Here is a 21,760-nt window from a genome sequence, read left to right on the forward strand (position 1 = left end):
AGTTTGAAAAACTTGTTAGAAAGCATAAAGTTCTAAAGAAAGATTTCAGAAACTAAAATCTGAAAGTAATCATTTAAAAGATGCTTTTTATCAAGAAGTTACATGCAAAGACCTCATTATAGATATCAAAGATCTTAAAAGTTGTAATAATCGATTTTCTGAAAATCTGACACATCTTGAAGAAAAATGCAAAAATCTTAATTCTGAAAATGAATCCTTGAAAACTGAGATTAGAATTCTAAAGTCAATTTCAGAATCATTTTCTAAAGAGAAAACAAGGTCTAATAGCATTTCTAAATTGAATCATGTTTCTAATCAGAAAAATGCTATTTCTAATGTTGTGACTTTAAAACATCATAGTTTCAACAAAAAGAAGAATCATAGTGCACCTGTTACCACTAACCCTCTAGGACCCAATATGAGTTGGGTACCTAAATCTGCTTGAGCTTTTCAGGTGTGCCTAAGGAGCGAGCTGAAAACAGAGATATGGTACATGGACAGCGCTTGCTCTAGGCATATGACTGGTGACAAAAAGAAGTTCACCAGATTAGAAAAGAAAAAGGGAGGTACGGTAAGCTTTGGAGACAAAGCAAAAGGTAAGATCGTTGGTATTGGTGTGGTAGGTTCTAATCCTTCAATAGAAGATGTATGCTTAGTAAAAGGATTACATTATAACTTGTTAAGTGTGAGTCAAATTTGTGATAAAAATAGAAGAGTGATCTTTGAACCTTCTCATTGTGAAGTTCAGAACATGCATGATAATGAAACCTTATTCGTTGGAAAAAGGTTTGGAAATATATACGTAGTAGATCTCTCTGATATGCATAACCAAGATATATGTTTAGTTTCTATTGATAATTCTAGTTGGTTATGGCATAGAAGACTTGGACATGCAAGCATGCACCTTATTTCTAAACTGTCTAAGAAAGATTTGGTTCGTGGTTTGCCAAAGTTGAAATTTGAAAAAGATCACATTTGTGATGCTTGTCAAATGGGCAAACAAACCAGAACTTCTTTTAAATCTAAGGGCATGGTTTCTACTTCTAGACCTTTAAAATTGCTGCACCTTGATTTATTTGGTCCAATTACTCCTTCTAGTCTTGGAGGAAAATTCTATGCATTTGTTATTGTAGATGATTACTCAAGATTCTCCTGGACACTCTTCCTTAGAAATAAGGATGAGTCATATGACATGTTTGTTCATCTGTGTAAGAAAATACAAAATGAGAAAGGATACAACATCACGGCAATTAGAAGTGACCATGGAGGAGAATTTGAAAATCAGAAATTCAATGCTTGTTGCAACGAGACAGGAATCTTCCATAACTTCTCAGCACCTAGAACACCTCCACAAAATGGAGTGGTGGAACGCAAGAATAGAACATTTCAACAGATGGCTAGAACCATGCTAAGTGATTCTAAACTACCAAAGTATTTCTAGGCAGAAGCAGTCAACACTGCCTGTTATATCCTAAACAGGGCTTTGGTAAGATCTGAACTTAAAAAGACTCCATATGAGCTATACAAAGGTAGAAAACCGAATATTGGTTATTTTCATATCTTTGGGTGCAAATGCTTTATTCTAGATAACAAGAAAAATCATCTTGCTAAATTTGATGCTAAATCTTATGAAGGGATTTTTCTGGGATATTCTAATAATAGTAAAGCTTATAGGGTATTTAATAGAAAGACTCTAGTTGTAGAAGAATCTATTCATGTTGTGTTTGATGAAACTGACTCTACTTCTAGAACATTAGAAAGTGATGATGTTGTAGATTCTAATCATGAGAAGCAGAATGAGCAATCAGAACAACTAGAACAGCCAGAAAGTGATCAGAACGTCAATAATCAGGCTGAACCTGAATTAGAACATGAAGATCAGAACATAGTTGAAAGCCAAATGCTAGATACAGAAAATGAAGATTCTCAATTACCAAAAGAATGACGATTTCATAAGTATCATCCCTAGGAAGACATAATGGATAACCCCTCAGAAAGGATGATGACTAGAGCTCAACTTAGAAGATATTTTGGTAATGTTGCTTTCGTTTCTCAATTAGAACCTAAAAATTTAGAAGATGCTCAAAATGATGAAAGTTGGATTCTTGCTATGCAAGAAGAGTTAAATCAATTTGAGATAAACCAAGTTTGGAAACTTGTTTCTAGACCTAAAAACCATTCTGTTATTGGAACAAAATGGGTGTTTAGAAACAAGCTTGATGAACAAGGTAATGTTGTGAGAAATAAAGTAAGATTAGTGGCTCAAGGGTACAACCAAGAAGAAGGCATCGATTTTGATGAAACCTTTGCTCTGGTTGCTAGACTTGAGGCCATTAGAATACTTTGTGCATTTGCATGCTTTAAAAACTTCATGTTGTATCAAATGGATGTGAAAAGTGCTTTTCTAAACGGTTTTCTAAATGAAGAGGTGTATGTAGAACAACCTCCGGGCTTTGAGATTTTTGATAAACCTAATCATGTTTACAAACTTACTAAAGCTCTTTATGGTTTAAAGCAAGCTCGTAGAGCTTGGTATGAAAGATTGAGTAAGTTTCTATTAGAAAATGGTTTTTCAAGAGGAAAGGTTGATACAACACTATTTATTAAAAACAAAGCAAATGATATTCTAGTTGTACAAATATATGTTGATGACATAATCTTTGGTTCTACTAACGACCTTCTTTGTAAGGAATTTTCTAAGATTATGCAGGGTGAGTTCGAAATGAGTATAATGGGAGAATTAAATTTCTTCCTAGGGCTTCAAATCAAACAATGTGAAAATGGAATTTTCATTAATCAAGCAAAATATACTAGAGAGTTGTTGAAACGATTCAAAATGGAAAATGCCAAGGTATGTAGTACACCAATGAGTCCATCGTCAAAATTAGAAAAAGATGAAAAAGGCAAAGACGTGGATATCAAGCTGTTTAGAAATATGATTGGTTCTTTGCTATATCTAACGGCAAGCAGACCAGACATACACTTTAGTGTTTGTCTATGTGCTAGATTTCAATCGTGTCCCAAAGAATCTCATTTAATTGCTGTGAAGAGAATACTAAGATATCTTTGTGGAACTTCTAATCTGGTTCTGTGGTATTCTAAAGATGATACATTTGATCTTGTTGGGTATAGTGATTCTGATTTTGCAGGAAGCAGAATAGATAGAAAAAGCACGTCTGGGACTTGTCAATTTCTGGGTAGCACCCTTGTATCATGGTTTAGCAAGAAACAGACATCTGTTGCTCTTTCTACTGCAGAAGCAGAATATGTTGCTGCTGGAAGTTGTGTTGCACAAGTTCTATGGATAAAACAACAGTTGGCAGACTATGGACTGAAATTAGAAACAGTGCCTATCAAATGTGACAACATAAGCGCCATCAATTTATCCAAGAATCCAGTTCAGCATTCTAGAACCAAGCATATAGAACTCAGACATCACTTCATACGTGATCATGTACAAAAAGGAGATATCGTGATAAGTGTTATTTTTATTGTGATTTTGAATAAAATTTCTATTACTTTTAAATTAATTAAATTAGTTTTTATGTAATATTGATATGTTTTTATTTAAAAGCTTCCTTGAAACACAACTCACTTGATTTGGAAGAAAATTGTAGGATTTTGCAAAGAAAAGAACAAAAATAAAGCAAGGTGACATTGGCACGCCACAACCCGTGTCGAGACGCAAGGCCGTGTCTGGCACAAGGCGAAACAAACCAAGAGACAGAGAGGTGCACGCCCCAAGCCGTGCTGAGGAACACGCCCGTGCGCGCTAGCCTGCCCAAGCCGTGCTGCGGAACACGCCCGTGCCTCATATGCCTCTGACTTCCAGAGAAATGCACGCCCCGTCCCGTGCTACCCCGCACGCCCGTGCGCGCTACCAACCAGACTTCCAGAAGACTGCATGCCCCGGCAACACGCCCGTGCGCGCTAGCTTGCCTAGGACGTGCTGAGGAACACGCCCCGTGCCGAAGCCTCTAAACCTCCAAGGCCTGGCACGCCCCAGGCCGTGCCAGGCAACACGCCCGTGCAAGCAAGAATTCTATATTTTGAGTCAAAAGTTGCCAACTAATTTCTACCATTTTCACAAGATGCTTTGGACACTTTCTTCACATGCTAGTCAAAGTTCAACCATGTGCAACTGAGAAACCATAATTGAGAGCAATTCATGGCTTGATTTACAAACTTTCCCACCTCACAAAGTTGAACTTTACTCATTAAAGCACAAGGCTTGTTCCCTCAAGAAGTCTATATAAGGAAGAGAAGGAGCCACTCCAAAGGTACCGAGCAATCCCATATCCTACACTCTACATCCATTCTTCTTTTTAGATAGTTTTATTTTCATTTGAAGCTAAGTATTTAAGAGTTGTGCAAGGTTTCAAGGAAGCCATTCAAGCAATTGTTAAACTAGTTCTTATTTCTAAACTCTTAATCTTGTTTATTTCTTTCATTATCTTTATTGATTATGAAATATTTATCAAGTATCATTTGGTTTTATTTAAGTACTATGTGTAATTAAATTCTTATACTAGGGGTTTGATGTAGCTTAATCTCTTTTCCAATTTATGCAATTAGATTTATTTTTCCTTATTCAAGTTATGATTTATTAATGAACTTAATGCTTCTAGGCAGAATTCTCCCCTAGATTGATTTATTTCAATTATCACTATCAGAAGAAGGATCTTTGATATGAAAAGGTTAATAAAACACATGAGAATAATAACTTGATGCGGAAGCTATACGGTTTGACTCATGGGGGGTTTTCATAAGTTAATGACCTTAGGTTATGAATTCACAAAACAAACCATAAAACTTAATGATTTAATTCATGTTTGATTGCGCTATTGGAAGATAGGTAATTAGACCGGGTTAAAATAACTAACAATACATCAGGAGAGCTTGTTAGTAATTTTTGGGTTGTTTCCCCTACTTGAATAATTAAATTGATCAATGAACTAATGAAATAAATTGGATAGAGTTAAGTGAAATCAAAACCTCTAGTAGTTTTACTTCCTTGATTTCTTTTAATCAATAATTGCTTGCTTAACTTCTTATTTTTAATTGTTGAATTTAATTTCTATAAACAATCTCATCATTTATCGTTTAAATAATAACAAGATAACATAATTTTGGTACTTGGTATACAATCCCTGTGGATACGATACTCTACTCATCATGTATTACTTGTAGCGATTTCGTACACTTGCGAAATAAGCTGTCAAGTTTTTGGCGCCGTTGCCGGGGATTGGCAAAACCAATATCAATACGAATTATCTTGTTATTAATTTAGACATTTATTTAGTTGTTCTTAGTCATTTAATTTTTCTGTAAACTATCTCAGGTTTTATGCAAAGAAGATCTAGAAGGACAGAACCTCTGATCTTTGATCCAGAAATTGAGAAAACCTGCAGAAGGAACAACGCAGCAAGGAGAGCACAAGAAAACAGAACCGAACAACAATCAAACATGAACGAAAATAACCCTCCACCTCCAGAAATGCCTCTTGCTGAAAATCCTCATAACGGACAAAATGTCCGCACCTTGCGGGATTACACCACACCTTCTCTTAACGGAGCTACTTCCAGCATCACTAGACCAAGAGTGGAAGCAAATAATTTTGAAATTAAACCAGCAATAATACAAATGCTTTCCACTTCTATTCAATATGAAGGACTTCCTAGTGAAGATCCTAATGCTCATATCACCAATTTCCTGGAAATTTGTGATACTTTTAAACAAAATGGTGTTTCTGACGATGCCATTAGATTAAGACTCTTTCCTTTCACTCTAAGGGACAAAGCACGATCATGGTTACAATCTTGTCCTGCTGGGAGTTTTACTACTTGGGAAGAGTTAGCCCAGAAATTTTTGGCTAAATTCTTTCCATCTTCTAAAACCACCAAATTAAGAAATGAGATCATGACTTTTGCTCATCATGATCAAGAAAGCTTGTATGAGGCTTGGGAAAGATTTAAAGATTTGTTAAGAAAATGTCCTCACCATAGTTTGCCCAAATGGTTACAAGTCCAAACTTTCTATAATTCATTGTCACCTAACATTAAAATCACTTTGGATGCAACTGCAGGAGGATCCTTTGAAAGAAAAGAGATCGATGAGGCATATGATTTAATAGAAGAAATGGCAAGCAATAGCCATTATCAAAGCAGTTCTGAAAGAAGAAAAACTGCTAGAATCTATGAAATAGATGCCATCACGGCACTCAATGCCAAGGTTGATAACATGGTAAGAAAGCTCGATTTGCTAACCACTAAATCTGTGAATTCTATAATGCAAACTTGTGACAGATGCAATGAACCGCATGGAGTTGGAGAATGCATGCTAGATTCTGCAAATCCACAAACTTTGGAGCAAGTAAACTATGTGATGAACCAACAAAGAAGGAATTACCCATATTCGAATCCCTATGACAACAGGTTAAGAAATCATCCGAATCTTTCATATGGTAATTCTAACAATGCTTTAAATGCACCACCAGGTTTCTTGCCTCCGGAGAAAAAGTCTCATGATGATCTGCTCACGGCCCTTTCAAAATCGCACATGGATTTCATGAACGAAACAAGAGAACACAACAAAATCCAACAAGCTGCGATAAGAAATCTGGAGATCCAAATGGGACAGTTTGCTAACATGATGGCAGCTAGACCTCAAGGTACGTTACCTAGTAATACTGAGAAAAATCCTAAAGAACAGGTACAAGCCATAACCTTGAGGAGTGGTAGAGAATTGGAAGACAAACCCAGAAAAGAGAAAGAGGAAGAAAGGAAAGCGCCTATCATTGATCTAGTGGAGAAGGAAGAGGTAAAACCTTATGTTCCACCAGTTCCATTTCCACAAAGATTAAAAAAGACACAGGATGACCAAAGCTTCATGAAATTCCTGGACGTCTTCAAAAAGCTTCAAATAAACATTCCTTTTGCTGAAGCTCTTGCTCAAATGCCAAGTTATGCAAAATTTTTGAAAGAAATCTTAAGCAAGAAAAGAAAGATTGAGGACCAAGGAATGGTAAAGCTGACTGAAGAATGCAGTGCAATTATTCAAAACAAATTGCCACCAAAGCTTAAAGATCCAGGGAGTTTTTCTATCCCTTGTAACATTGGCAATTTAAACTTTGAAAAGGCTCTAGCTGACTTAGGAGCTAGCATAAATCTAATGTCTTATGAAGTTTTTAAAATGCTAGGTATGGGGGAACTAAAGCCAACAAGGATGTCTTTACAATTAGCCGATCGATCAATCAAATATCCAAAGGGGATTGTAGAAGACGTACTAGTAAAGGTAGGAAAATTTATTTTTCCAGTTGATTTTGTCATCCTTGATATCGATGAAGGAAGAGAAGGATCATTGATCCTTGGAAGACCTTTTCTTGCAACTGCAAGAGCTCTCATAGATGTTCATGATGGGAAACTAACATTGAGAGTAGGTCAAGAAGAAGTTGTTTTTGATGTGTTGAAATCTTGCAAATTCCCCATGGACAATAATGATTGTTTTAGAATAGATGTAATAGATGAATGTACAAAGAATATTTTATACAGCATAGATGATAATAATAAAAATTCAGAAGAAAAAGAAAAAGAAAAAGAAAATGCACAACCGAAACAAGAGCTGAAGCAGCTTCCCCCTCATCTGAAGCATGCATTTTTAGGTGAGAATAAATCTTTTCCTGTTATTATTTCCTCTCACTTAACGCTTGATCAAGAGGAAGGATTGTTGCAGGTTCTTCGAAAACACAAGAAGGCAATAGGATGGACAATTTCCGATCTACAAGGAATAAGCCCGAGCATTTGCATGCACAAAATTCTGATGGAGGATAACTACAAACCTTCAATCGAGCATCAACGACGATTGAATCCAAATATGAAAGAGGTAGTCAAGGCTGAAATCTCAAAACTTCTGGATACAGGTATTATCTATCCAATTTCCGATAGTAATTGGGTAAGTCCTGTCCAAGTTGTGCCAAAGAAAGGAGGTATGACTGTTATTTTTAATGAAAACAATGAACTGATTCCTACCAGAACAGTCACAGGCTGGCGTGTGTGCATTGACTACAGGAAATTGAACAAAGCAACACGTAAGGACCACTTCCCTTTACCCTTCATTGATCAAATGCTTGAAAGACTTGCAGGTTATCCCTTCTATTGTTTCTTGGATGGCTATTCAGGATACTTCCAAATACCTATTGCTCCTGAAGATCAAGAGAAGACCACTTTCACCTGTCCTTATGGCACTTTTGCCTATAGGAGAATGCCATTTGGACTATGCAACGCCCCTGCAACCTTCCAACGATGCATGATGTCCATATTTTCTGATATGGTTGAGAAATCCATTGAGATATTTATGGATGATTTTTCTGTGTTTGGATCTTCTTTCGATGCATGTCTTTATAATTTATCTCTAGTAATGCAAAGATGTGAAGATACTAACCTTGTTTTAAATTGGGAAAAATGTCATTTCATGGTTAGTGAAGGAATTGTTTTAGGCCATAAAATATCACAGCAGGGGATTGAGGTGGATAAGGCGAAAGTGGAAGTAATCGAAAAGCTACCGGCTCCAAATTCAGTAAGGGGAGTAAGAAGTTTTCTTGGCCATGCCGGATTTTACAGGAGATTTATCAAAGATTTCTCCAAAATCACAAAACCTCTTTGTAATTTGTTAATTAAAGATGTTCCTTTTAATTTTGACAAAGAATGTTTAAGTGCCTTTAACAGATTGAAGAAAGAGCTGACTTCAGCACCCATCATCGCTACACCAGATTGGAGTCTTCCCTTTGAGCTTATGTGTGATGCTAGTGATCATGTTGTAGGAGCTGTCCTTGGGCAAAGAAGAGAAAAGAAGTTGCATGTCATTTATTATGCTAGTCGCACTTTAAATGATGCACAATTAAACTATGCCACTACTGAAAAGGAACTCTTAGCCATTGTTTTTGCTTTCGATAAATTTAGAGCTTATCTAATTGGAGCTAAAACAATTGTGTACACTGATCATTCTGCTATAAAGTATCTATTAGAAAAAAAAGATTCAAAGCCTAGACTAATTCGTTGGATTCTTCTTTTGCAGGAATTTGACTTAGAAATTCGAGATAAAAAAGGAACCGAGAATCTTGTAGCAGATCATTTATCTAGGCTTGAGCTGGGGAACGACGAACAGGAAAGCTTGAATATCAATGAAGAATTCCCCCATGAACATCTCTTTCTTCTAGCCAAGGCACAAGCCCCCTGGTATGCTGATATAGTCAATTACCTTGCTTGCAAAATCCCTCCGCCGAATCTTTCTTATCAACAAAAGAAAAAATTTTTTCATGATCTTAAATACTATTATTGGGAGGAGCCATTTTTGTTCAAGTATTGTAGTGACCAGCTTTTTCGACGATGCATACCGGAAGAAGAAATAGAAAGTATCCTTCGATTCTGCCATTCAAAGGAATGTGGAGGACATTTTGGAGCAAGCAAGACGGCAGCACGAATTTTGGAGAGCGGTTTCTACTGGCCTAACGTGTTTAAGGATGCCTTCAATTTTGTTCGTCTTTGTGATCGCTGTCAAAGATTAGGAAACGAAGCGACATGAGATGCCTTCACATGGCATTCTTGAAGTTGAAATCTTTGATGTATGGGGTCTGGACTTCATGGGACCTTTTCCATCCTCATACTCAAACCAGTACATCCTAGTAGCAGTCGATTATGTGTCAAAATGGGCAGAAGCTGTTGCCCTTCCCCATAATGACGCTAAAAGTGTAATGAGCTTCATCAAGAAGTATATTTTTACATGACATGGCACTCCTAGGGCAATAATCACAGACGGAGGTAAGCATTTTTGCAATAAATATTTAGATTCTCTCCTTACAAAATATGGTGTCACTCACCGTGTGGGTACTCCTTATCATCCTCAATCAAGTGGACAAGTCGAAGTCACAAACCGTGAAATCAAAAAGATTCTAGAGACAACAGTTGGTCAATCAAGAAAGGATTGGTCCAAGAAGCTCGATGATGCTCTTTGGGCCTATAGAACTGCATTCAAAACACCAATTGGCATGTCACCATACCGCATGGTATACGGTAAGGCCTGTCACCTCCCTGTCGAGCAAGAGCACAAGGCATATTGGGCAATCCAATTGCTTAACTTTAATACTAAGGAAGCTGGTGAAAAACGGATGCTTCAACTAAACATGCTGGATGAAATAAGACTCCATGCCTATGAAAGCGCCAAAATCTATAAAGATCGCACAAAACAGTGGCATGATAAGTGTATCATTCAACGGGATCTAAAGGTAGGCCAACATGTATTACTCTATAACTCTAGACTCCGTCTTTTTCCAGGCAAATTGCGCTCGAGATGGTCTGGTCCGTTCACAATTAAGGAAATTTTTCCACATGGAGCAGTCGAGATAATAGATGGCAACCGATGTTTCAAGGTGAATGCTCATCGCCTAAAGGTATACCATGGTGGAAATTTTGACCCTGTTAAAACCATTATCCGTCTTGATTAAAACAAACCAGGTTCAAAATGTCGAACTTAACGACGTTAAACAAAAGTGCTTGTGGGAGACGACCCATTTTTTTTTTTTCCTTTTAATGGTTTGTGTTGTTTTTGGTTGATGTTTCAGATATAACACAGCATATAACCCATTTGGTTTTTAAAAAAAAATAAAAATAAAAATAAAAATAAAAATAAAAATAAAAATTTTGTGCACGCCCAAGACCGTGCAACGTGACACGCCCGTGCGCACCTGCACTTGACTTCCAGAGAAGTGCACGCCCCAGGCCGTGCAACGTGACACGCCCGTGCGCACCTGCACTTGACTTCCAGAGAAGTGACACGCCCGTGCGCACCTGCACTTGACTTCCAGAGAAGTGCACGCCCCAGGCCGTGCAACGTGACACGCCCGTGTGCGTCTGCACTTGATTTCCAGACCACTGCACGGTCTCGACCGTGCCGCTTTGCACGCCCTTGCGCGCTAAGCCTATTTAAACAACACGGCCTGTTTCTGTTTCATTCCAACTTGCATGCCCTAGCCGTCAACAGCCATTTCTCTCATTTTCTCTCATTCTTCTCACGATTTCTCTCCTTTTCTTGATCTTTTCTCTGATTTTCTTTCACCACTATCATCATCATGCCTCCCAGGTACAAGCGCAGCCGTCCTTCTTCATCTGTAGCGGCTAGACGAGGCTCCTCCACAAGATCTTCCACGCCTTCTTCGGACACTACACCACTACCTCCTTTTGATATGGGTTCCAGCGACCAGTTAGAGAGGTACAATAAACTTCTGCTACGCCCCATCTTACCAAATAAATTTATTGATGATAATGCTTTATCAATTGTGGGGCTTAAAGATGCTGTGATTGAACCATTGCAACGTGTAGGGTGGGGTGCCTTTATTGAAATGAAAGACCTTGTGTATCCGCCCCTCACGTTAGAATTTTTAAGCTCTTTTTCTGCTTCAATCAAATTTCCAGCTGCCAGTTTTAGGAATAAAATCACATTTAGACTCCTAGGAAGAAATTTTGAATTATCCATAGATGAGGTTAGTCAGATTTTTGGTTTTCCTACTGAAAATGCAGTCACCCAAGTCCCAAATGATTTTTTGGATCGTCATAGGTGGAGCGAGTTAGCGGACAACAGTGTTTATAGTGCTAGATCATCCAAAGCATCCAAATTAAAAAGCCCCGCTTTACGTTACATCCATAAATTTTTGGTGCACACTATTTTTGGACGAAATGAGAGTGAAGGAGTTGTAGGACGCAGTGAACTTTATTTTTTATGGGCTATTAACAATGGCGTGTCGTTAAATGTGGGTTATTGGCTATGCCAAAAATGGGCTCGAGTGGCACGCGCCGACAAGGGGGCCATTGTTATGGGTAGTTTTGTTACACGCATTGCCACCTATCTGAGGTTGTGGGATCCGGCCAGACCAATTTATGATAGCTTAGGAGGCGGTAGAGGAATACGATTAGATTTTGACCTGATGATTCACATGAAGATTGTGGAAAAATTTGGCGATACATATAGAGTCATAGGTGCTCCAGCGGAAACCACTGACGACGACATACCTGCAGCTGCTGACATTGCGGAGGATGAGCCACCTCCTTTCCCTGGTTTTACTTCTGGTGCAGGTACATCTGGAGCTGGACCTCCATTCCAGGGCACTCCTACTGTGTCAAATGACGAGCTGTTTGCACGTATGTTTTCTCGCATGGATATGTTCGACACTCGGCTTACCGGCATGGAATCCATGATCACTGATCGATTCCAGTCTCTCGAGATCACACAGGGCAGCATCGATTCTCGCTTGGACACTTTGCAGAGCCACTATCAGGGCCTCACCACTCAGCTTCAGACTGTGATTCAGTTGCTTCAGCCTCCTCCCCCTCCACCACCAGGGGCCTGACTTCTTTTACACTCCTTTACTTCTTTTCTCTTATTTTTCTGATTATCACACATTTTGACAATGGTTTGGTATGCACACTTTGGATTTTACTTAATTACAGTACTCCTTTGGATTATTTTTAATTGTTTGTCCATTTTGGTTATTTTTTCTAACCTCATAGCTTGGCTACTCTATCACTCTCCATTGCTTTCTCCTGCCCCACCATGGTACATTTCTGAAACTTCTTCTTCTTTGCACTACCATAAGTTTGGGGAATTGCTCATTGAGGACAATGTGCTCAATTCAGTAAGGGGGTGGATGTTTTATCTAAATTATAAAATTTTATTTCAATAAAATAAGTATGGAATAATTATTAGCATGAATTTATGATCTAGCTTAGTTGAACTTTTGAATAAATTAATAATATTTCCAAAGTAAATTATTTTAAACCAAAATTGGTTTTAACATACTTCTTGGACTTAACCATTTGTTTAGAGCATTTTGAACCTAAAACTTGAACAAAGAGAAAAAGGACACTGAAGCCGTCTTACATGTATGTTTTAAATCAATAAAGGATGAAGGTTTTATTTAAAGAAAAATGGAAATCCATTTAAAACCAAGTAGTATGGAGCATAAAATGCAACTACTTGTTACTTACATCCCTATGTATAAGTGGTATGGAGCATAAAAATGCAACCACATAAAAATAAAAGTGGTATGGAGCATAAAATGCGACCAATTAAAAAAAAAGATAGAATGAGGCTACCTAAAAATACCTTGAGATGAGAAATATTACATGTAGGCTATATTTGTCCTAATACTCACTATATAAAAAAAAAAAAAAAATGTTCTTTACTCATGTTTAATAAAAAGATTATGTTATATTAATTTAGGCTAAAAATAACTTACATAGGGAATATTTATAATTTATTCTTATGATTAATTCAGTTATTGATTAAATTCGCAATTTATTATTCCATGCTATTTTAAGAAGAATTTTATTACTTGAGGACGAGCAATAGTTTAAGTTTGGGGAATTTTGATAAGTGTTATTTTTATTGTGATTTTGAATAAAATTTCTATTACTTTTAAATTAATTAAATTAGTTTTTATGTAATATTGATATGTTTTTATTTAAAAGCTTCCTTGAAACACAACTCACTTGATTTGGAAGAAAATTGTAGGATTTTGCAAAGAAAAGAACAAAAATAAAGCAAGGTGACATTGGCACGCCCCAACCCGTGTCGAGACGCACGGCCGTGTCTGGCACAAGGCGAAACAAACCAAGAGACAGAGAGGTGCACGCCCCAAGCCGTGCTGAGGAACACGCCCGTGCGCGCTAGCCTGCCCAAGCCGTGCTGCGGAACACGCCCGTGCCTCATATGCCTCTGACTTCCAGAGAGATGCACGCCCTGTCCCGTGCTACCCCGCACGCCCGTGCGCGCTACCAACCAGACTTCCAGAAGACTGCACGCCCCGGCAACACGCCCGTGCGCGCTAGCTTGCCTAGGACGTGTTGAGGAACATGCCCCGTGCCGAAGCCTCTAAACCTCCAAGGCCTGGCACGCCCCAGGCCGTGCCAGGCAACACGCCTGTGCAAGCAAGAATTCTATATTTTGAGTCAAAAGTTGCCAACTAATTTCTACCATTTTCACAAGATGCTTTGGACACTTTCTTCACATGCTAGTCAAAGTTCAACCATGTGCAACTGAGAAACCATAATTGAGAGCAATTCATGGCTTGATTTACAAACTTTCCCACCTCACAAAGTTGAACTTTACTCATTAAAGCACAAGGCTTGTTCCCTCAAGAAGTCTATATAAGGAAGAGAAGGAGCCACTCCAAAGGTACCGAGCAATCCCATATCCTACACTCTACATCCATTCTTCTTTTTAGATAGTTTTATTTTCATTTGAAGCTAAGTATTTAAGAGTTGTGCAAGGTTTCAAGGAAGCCATTCAAGCAATTGTTAAACTAGTTCTTATTTCTAAACTCTTAATCTTGTTTATTTCTTTCATTATCTTTATTGATTATGAAATATTTATCAAGTATCATTTGGTTTTATTTAAGTACTATGTGTAATTAAATTCTTATACTAGGGGTTTGATGTAGCTTAATCTCTTTTCCAATTTATGCAATTAGATTTATTTTTCCTTATTCAAGTTATGATTTATTAATGAACTTAATGCTTCTAGGCAGAATTCTCCCCTAGATTGATTTATTTCAATTATCACTATCGGAAGAAGGATCTTTGATATGAAAAGGTTAATAAAACACATGAGAATAATAACTTGATGCGGAAGCTATACGGTTTGACTCATGGGGGGTTTTCATAAGTTAATGACCTTAGGTTATGAATTCACAAAACAAACCATAAAACTTAATGATTTAATTCATGTTTGATTGCGCTATTGGAAGATAGGTAATTAGACCGGGTTAAAATAACTAACAATACATCGGGAGAGCTTGTTAGTAATTTTTGGGTTGTTTCCCCTACTTGAATAATTAAATTGATCAATGACCTAATGAAATAAATTGGATAGAGTTAAGTGAAATCAAAACCTCTAGTAGTTTTACTTCCTTGATTTCTTTTAATCAATAATTGCTTGCTTAACTTCTTATTTTTACTTGTTGAATTTAATTTCTATAAACAATCTCATCATTTATCGTTTAAATAATAACAAGATAACATAATTTTGGTACTTGGTATACAATCCCTGTGGATACGATACTCTACTCATCATGTATTACTTGTAGCGATTTCGTACACTTGCGAAATAAGCTGTCATATCGCGATTGAGTTCATTCCCACAGAAAAACAATTGGCAGATATCTTTACAAAACCTTTGAATGAAAGTCAATTCTGCTCAATTAGAAGAGAACTTGGTATGTTAGTTCCAAACTCGTAACTTTAGAACTCTGTAAGTATGTTCTAAACTGCTTTCTAATTTCGAGAATAGAAGATTTGCTATGTTCTAATTTTTATTCTGTGTGAAAACTGATTTTTGTCTAAAAACGCACATTGTTCTGATATGACTTTCTAAAGTCATTATCAGAATCTTACTTTAGACTAAAACAGTTATTTTATTTGTTTTTATTATGTGTTCGTGTCTTTAGTGCTTTGGCGGTTTTAGGGTTTTATTTTTTTGTTTTGTTTTATTTCCTTTATTTATTTTGTTTCTTTTGTCTTATTTGTCGTTTTGAATTCCATTTAAAAACTGTTCTTTATTTCTTTCTTCCGCCACTTAAGCGTCTCTATTCTGTTAACTGCTTAGCATTCTCTTTATCTTCTCTTTGCAAACTGAAACCCTAAGTTGCTTTTGAGTTTTGAAATCTGCAACAATGGCCGAATCCAGTTCAAATTCTTCATCCGACTCTCTTACCGAGCAAGAGCTTCAACTTCTGAGGAAGCTCTCAAAGAAATACGAAGAAAGGAATTGAAGGAGAAAAAGATAGAAGAGAAAACTAAGAAAAGAAAAATCAAAACAGGTACTTCACAGAAACAAGCAACGAAAGCTCATGATAAAGGTAAGTCGGTTCTCTCAACTTACCCTCTCATGCGTTCTTATGTGATTGACTCGAAGTTCTTTGGTGGTGATGAGTTTAATTTTAAGGAACTCTTTGAGTTCCAAGGCTGGATGAACTTTCTGTCTTTAAATGCACTATGTTATGAGAGTTTAGTGAAGGAATTTTATGGCTCGTTAAAGGTTAGTGGAACAGAGGCGATCTCTGTGAAACTTCAGGGTGAGACCAGAGAGTTATCGTATGATGATTTTGGGAAAATTTTTGGCATTCCAAATGCTGGGTCCAGGGTGACCAAAATCAAAGATGTGTCTAGGGTTAGCGACTACAAAAAGGAAGATTTTGTGAGAAAAATAGTGAAGAAGTTGTCTGCAGATAAACAGGGCTCGATAGAATGCTCTAACTTAACAGAGGGCATGAAATGGTTGTACAAGCTTATTGTTCATCATATTTATCCCAAGAGCGCTTCTTTGACTTATGTGAATCAGGTAGAACTATGTATAATGTGGCACATTGTTGAGAGAAAACCCCTCAACCTATGTCACATTATTTTTGATAAGCTGTAGAATAATCCCAAGAAGCTACCTTACGGGATGATTCTTACACCAGTTTTTGAGTTTTTGAATGTTAGTCTGGATGAGCATGTTGGCAGTTCTATTTCCAAATTAGATAGCGGGTCCTTAAAAATGAAGGACGAGGAAGGAGGAGAAGAAAAAGAAAAAGAAAAGAAAGAAAAAGAAGAAAAGGAGGAGAGAATGAAGGAAGAAAAGGAAAAAGAAGAAATTGAAAAACAAAAGAAAGTAAAAAGAGAAGCTGAAAAGAAGAAAGAAAAAGGAAAAGAGAAGTTAGAAGAAATAGTAAAAGAAGAGAGGAAATCAGAAGAGAAAGAAGAGTAAAAGAAGTCAGCAGAAAAGGCAAAAGAAGAGGAAGAAGGAACACAGGAAGAGGAATTAGAAGAGGAGAGAAAAGAAGAAACAGAAAAGGAAAGTACTGTAGAGAAGAAGGAACACAGAAAAAGAAACAGGAAAGATAGAAGAGCCGGAGAAGACAGAAAAGGGGAAGAAAGTGGAAGAAGGCAGTGATACTGAAACTGAGAAGCTAGAGATTAGCGATGAAGAAAAGACAACTGAAGATAAGATAGAACAAGAGTCTGAATTGCTATCTGCGCAAAGAAGCAGGGAAATTATGCTGGGGATATTAGAAAAGGAACTCATAGAGGAGCATAACAAGGAAATTGATGAGGCAATACAGTAGTGTCAAACTATTATTGAACAGAATCAATCACAAATCAAAACCGTGGAGAAAATGAAGGATGTGAACACGAGGAAGTTAGCCACTCTCAGAGTGAAAGGGACAACCTACATGCCCTCCTCAGAAAAGCCAAAGAATGTGAAGCATACTGCTGGCAAGCACAGGACTCATGGAAAGAAGCCTCCACTACACCCTTCTTCTAAAAAGCCAGAGAGTTCTTCTGAGACTGCTCCAGCTCAGAACCTGAGGAGTTCTAAGAGACTTAGAACTAGTTCTAAGCTTCTCTGATCTGTTTCCTATATGTTGTGAACAATTTATTTTTGCTTTATCTTCGTAGGATTATATTTTTGAACTGTTTTTTTTTTCTTTATTTTTTGCTGTGATTTTGTCTAACCCTTTTATATGATGACAAAAAGGGGGAGAACAAGTATTTTGGTGATATTTTGAACACTATTGGTACGTACTTGGCAACCAAAGTACTTATATAGTGGTTATCTGTGTACTAATATTTTCTAATCTGTATGTTTATCGTTTTCTATATGGTCTATGTTGGTGAGCTACATGATAAGCTATGTGATTTTAGAACTTAGATTCTTATTCTAACGACTGTTTTGCAGACTAAATATAAGATCTTTTGTTCTATTTTCTAAACATCAGCTTTTATTCTTTTTCTCTGACCATATGTTCTGTTTATTAGAACTTAGAACATCTTGTCAATCTCTGCTAGTTCTAATATACATATGCTCTGATTGTTAGAACTTAGAGTATCTTGCCTATTTTTGCTAGTTCTAAAATCAGTTTCTAAAAAGGCCTCCCTAGTTCTAATTTTCATAAAACAGTTTTACTGCATCTATTCGGGGGGAGCAAAATACATGTTCTAATTTGCTCTATTCTAAAAATCTTTTGGCATGATTAGAACTTATATGCATAAAATTCAGGGGGAGTACATGTTTTTATGTTTGCTAAATTTATTGGTTTTGTCATCATCAAAAAGGGGGAGATTGTTGGCTCAAGGGTCAATTTCTAAGTCTCGGATTTTGATGATTAATTCAAAACAAATAAATTTAAAATTATGTTATTTGTGCTAATTTTATTTTATGCAGAATTTCTTTGGATAGAAATCATACAAGGCAAGTCCTACATTGAGTGTGAAGATTTCGAAGAACCTAGTAGCTAGGTATTTAGGAAACTTTGTAGGATAGAGAGAAAATCCATATATAAGCACAAAAATCTTTTTCTCTCTCAAAAATATTTTTCGGAAAATTAGTTTTCTTCAAATAATTTATTTTCGAATATATTCCTTTAAATCGAAAAGATTTATTTTCCTAAAACTAAAGAGATTTCTTCTCTTAATGTTTTTGGTAATACAAATTACTCCCTTTTTCGGAAATATATTTTGAAAGATCTAATATACTTAAAATTATTTTCTTACCTTAAAAACGAAGGAGAATCTCTTTCGGTTTTAATAAGAGCATTCTTCCGCAATTATGTCTTTCCAAAATAAACGCTGTCGAAAATCTCTTATTTAAAGGAAAGTGAAAATCGTGTTTTATTCCCTTACCAAAAAGGATAAAATAGATTTTTGGTAACAAAGATTTTCATATCTTCTAAATAAGGAAAGAAGATATTCTGATTTCAATCTCTTTCCAAAAGGCGACAGCTTCTTAACTCTATATAAAAGAGCTTTCACGTCTTGAGCATTTTGGTGAAGTAAGAGTTTTTGTTTTAAGAGCACTCTCTCATTGAACGAATCCTTATCTCTCAAAACTTACTCTCTACCCCTATTTTTCTTTTCATCTCTATACTTAACATTTTCAATATTTAAAGTGAAAAGAATTTTTACAATTTCTTTTGAAAAACAATTCTGTGTTCTAATCGATCTTCTAATCTGATAAAATTGTTTTTCCTGTGCTTATATAGGCGTTTCTTTCTGTCTATTTAGATTGTGTAATCTATAGTAGACAGGCTCTTTATTTGTTAAACTTTTGTGTGTAATAGCTTAGGTTAGAAGCTATTGAGATAGAGGTTATCAAGCGACCTTCTCCTTGTGTGGGATAGTAATGTCTTGAATCGAGTTTTCTGTACTCTACCAAAAACAGAAAGGGTTGAGGTTAACTAGAACCTTTGGAAAATCTAGTGGGACAAAAAGGGTAGATCTAGGTTTTTGATCTATTGCCTTGTACTGTTGGTTTGTCTCTTACCCTTTAAAAGAGATAACTTAGTTGAGGATCTTAAGATGCGTCTTGGGGAGTGGATGTAGGCGAGTTAGTGCCGAACCACTATAATTCTCAGTGTTGATCTCTTTATTTCTGAAGTTTGATTGATACTGTCTCTTTTACACCTTTGTTTATTTTTTAGAAACGCTAAAATTGTTAATGATTCAAATGTTCTAAAACTGTAATAAGTCTTATCTATTCTGAACATTAGAACTCTGGTATTCTAATAAAGTGAATATACTATGTTCTAATTATTGTTCTATTCCTAGTATAATTCACTGTTTGGGTTTCTATTTGATTAAGGCTCTGTGAAGAAGTTCTGAATTTTAATAACTATCTTTCACATAGCTTTATATGGTTTTGCAAACTTTATGAGGAAGTTCTAAGTTCGATAACTTTCCTTCATAAAGAAGCTCTGATTTTGTACAAGTCAGTGTGAAGCTGTTCTAATCAATAGCTGCACTTTGCACAGACTTTCTATATTTGAAATTAGAACATTGTGAGGAGATTCTAATCCATATTCTACTCTCACAAAATTCTGTATGTTTTCTGCTGCACTTAGAATTCTAATTTCTGTTTAGAATTTCTAAAATTTATTTCAGTTTTTAGAAAACCCAATTCACCCCCCCCTCTTGGGTTGTGCCATACATATTCGGAACCCACACACTTTCCAATGACTCTCATAATTGTTTCTTCACTCAATATTAATTTTTTCTCGTACGTTGATTTGCTAACTTTGTATTGATTGCGACAGCCATGTTTGAAATCAAACCCTATTGTTGTTGCTTCTCGATCTAGCCCTTTATTTTTTTTTATGCTATTGTCGAATTCCGATTTAATTGTTTCTGATTTTTATGACGGTGACTAGGGATGAGCATTCGGTTCGAATAATTCAACAAATTCTATTCGGTGAATAAATGTTCGGTTAAAGAAAATTAAATTTTCGGTGATCGATTAAAAATTCGGTTAAAAGTTAATTTAACCGAATTAATCAAATTAACCGACTCTCAAAAATATGTCATTTTAATTAAGCAGATAACAAAAATTAAAATTAAAAATACTTCAATTTTTGTTTTGATTTAGTAATTAATAACTTCGGTTAATTTTATTTTGGTTAAAACCAGTTAATTATAAATTTCGGTTAAATTCGGTTAGTTAATGATCAAGATTAATTCGGTTAAGTTTGGTAAAAAATTAGTTCAGTTAAATTTGGTTAAGTCGATTAAAAATGTTACTCAAATTGACCGACGCTCACCCTTAACAACACTGTTAGCAATTCCGCAAGTATACAGATCGTGCAAGTAGTATAAAAAGATATCGTCTTCGGGGATAGAGGAGACTGAATATTAGTTTTGAATCCAAGATGTATTGTCTCAAAATTAGATGAAGAATCTTTTAAATCTAAACTAAGTGTAAAACAAGCAAGTAAACTATTAAATAAAATTAAATCAAGCTAGACTGATGTAATCAAACAAGGAAAGCACTAGTGCTGAGATCAACACTATTGAACAACAATATCATAATCAAGTATCCGTTTTTAATCTTAAGAGGGATGCATCTTGAAGGGAAAGTAATCTATTTATATCTATGCTCTCTTCCAAGTAACATAAACGTTCCGAGATCATTAAAACTCCTACTTTCGTGGTGTGATGATGATCTCAACCCATTAATTTCTATGACTCTTCCTATTCCTCAAGGGATTAGCTTATTCTTGAGTCTATTTCCCAGGTTTGTGTGTGGGTCAGTCCAATAAGGGACTTCATTTTCCAGTTCTTCATCCTCTCATTCATTGTCATAAAAATATGGAGCTCTACATACCCATAAGCATTAAGCACAGGCGCACACACTTAAATCAAGAAAAACATCCATTTAGATTAAACAAGGAAATAGATTACATGTATGTTGTCTAAATGGGTTTTCACCCAACACTAGCTAAGGAAACTACTCAAAAATCATTCTAAAGTTACAAATCACAAGATTAAAAGGAGAAAGTAGCTCTGGAACCATCCTTGTCCACAATAGAAAACAGAATCTAGCTCTAGTTCCTTTTGCTAACCATGGAATAAGTTCCTTGAGCAAAACCAAAGATAAAAGAGTAGGAAGAATAATCTTGACTTCCAGCCGACTCTTTCTTCTAGGGTTTCAAATTTGTGCTTCTCCTAATCTGAGTTGTTCCCTAGCCTTCTTAATTCTGTTTGAATCTCATATCTCTTTCCTTTTATAATGCAAGTGATGATGTGAGGGTATTTCAGACATTCTCTGACCGAATCTCTCACTTTTAGTGCCATAGAAGAGATAATACTGTCAGTTCCCCGATTGTGCTTCATGTGCAGGATTTATGGCTTGGCAAATACACGGCCCAACATGCGGGCGGACAATAGAAAGGGTTCTTTAG

General features: G+C 36.2%; 2 protein-coding genes and 1 non-coding gene across 3 annotated transcripts in view; 2 read left to right on the forward strand and 1 right to left on the reverse strand.

The window, feature by feature from the left end:
* LOC149497489 (uncharacterized) overlaps nucleotides 1-21,760 on the forward strand; it is a 137,308-nt gene that overhangs the window by 77,560 nt on the left and 37,988 nt on the right. The window contains exon 4 of the mRNA XM_089719193.1: nucleotides 8,160-8,872. Coding sequence (XP_089575319.1) covers nucleotides 8,160-8,872 — 713 coding nt within the window. The remainder of the gene's footprint in view (nucleotides 1-8,159; nucleotides 8,873-21,760) is intronic.
* On the reverse strand, nucleotides 5,902-6,008 carry LOC149497490 (small nucleolar RNA R71). Its single transcript, XR_016320293.1, has one exon. It is a non-coding gene; the product is annotated as a small nucleolar RNA R71 (small nucleolar RNA).
* LOC149497491 (uncharacterized) lies at nucleotides 9,581-10,498 on the forward strand. The gene is made up of 2 exons (XM_089718825.1): nucleotides 9,581-9,743; nucleotides 9,810-10,498. Exons 1-2 carry the CDS (start codon nucleotides 9,581-9,583, stop codon nucleotides 10,496-10,498), a joined length of 852 nt encoding a protein of 283 aa, XP_089574951.1.

This window comes from Jatropha curcas, chromosome 3, assembly GCF_041381405.1.
Source record: "Jatropha curcas cultivar XTBG-Jc1 chromosome 3, XTBG_Jcur_1.0, whole genome shotgun sequence".
Lineage (NCBI taxonomy): Eukaryota > Viridiplantae > Streptophyta > Magnoliopsida > Malpighiales > Euphorbiaceae > Jatropha > Jatropha curcas.

Coding starts and splice junctions, on each gene's coding strand:
- LOC149497491 (XM_089718825.1), top strand. CDS start 9,581: ATGCCTTCACATGGCATTCTTGAAGTTGAAATCTTTGATGTATGGGGT. Junction 9,744..9,809: donor TCCCCATAATGACGCTAAAA/GTGTAATGAGCT, acceptor CAATAATCACAG/ACGGAGGTAAGCATTTTTGC.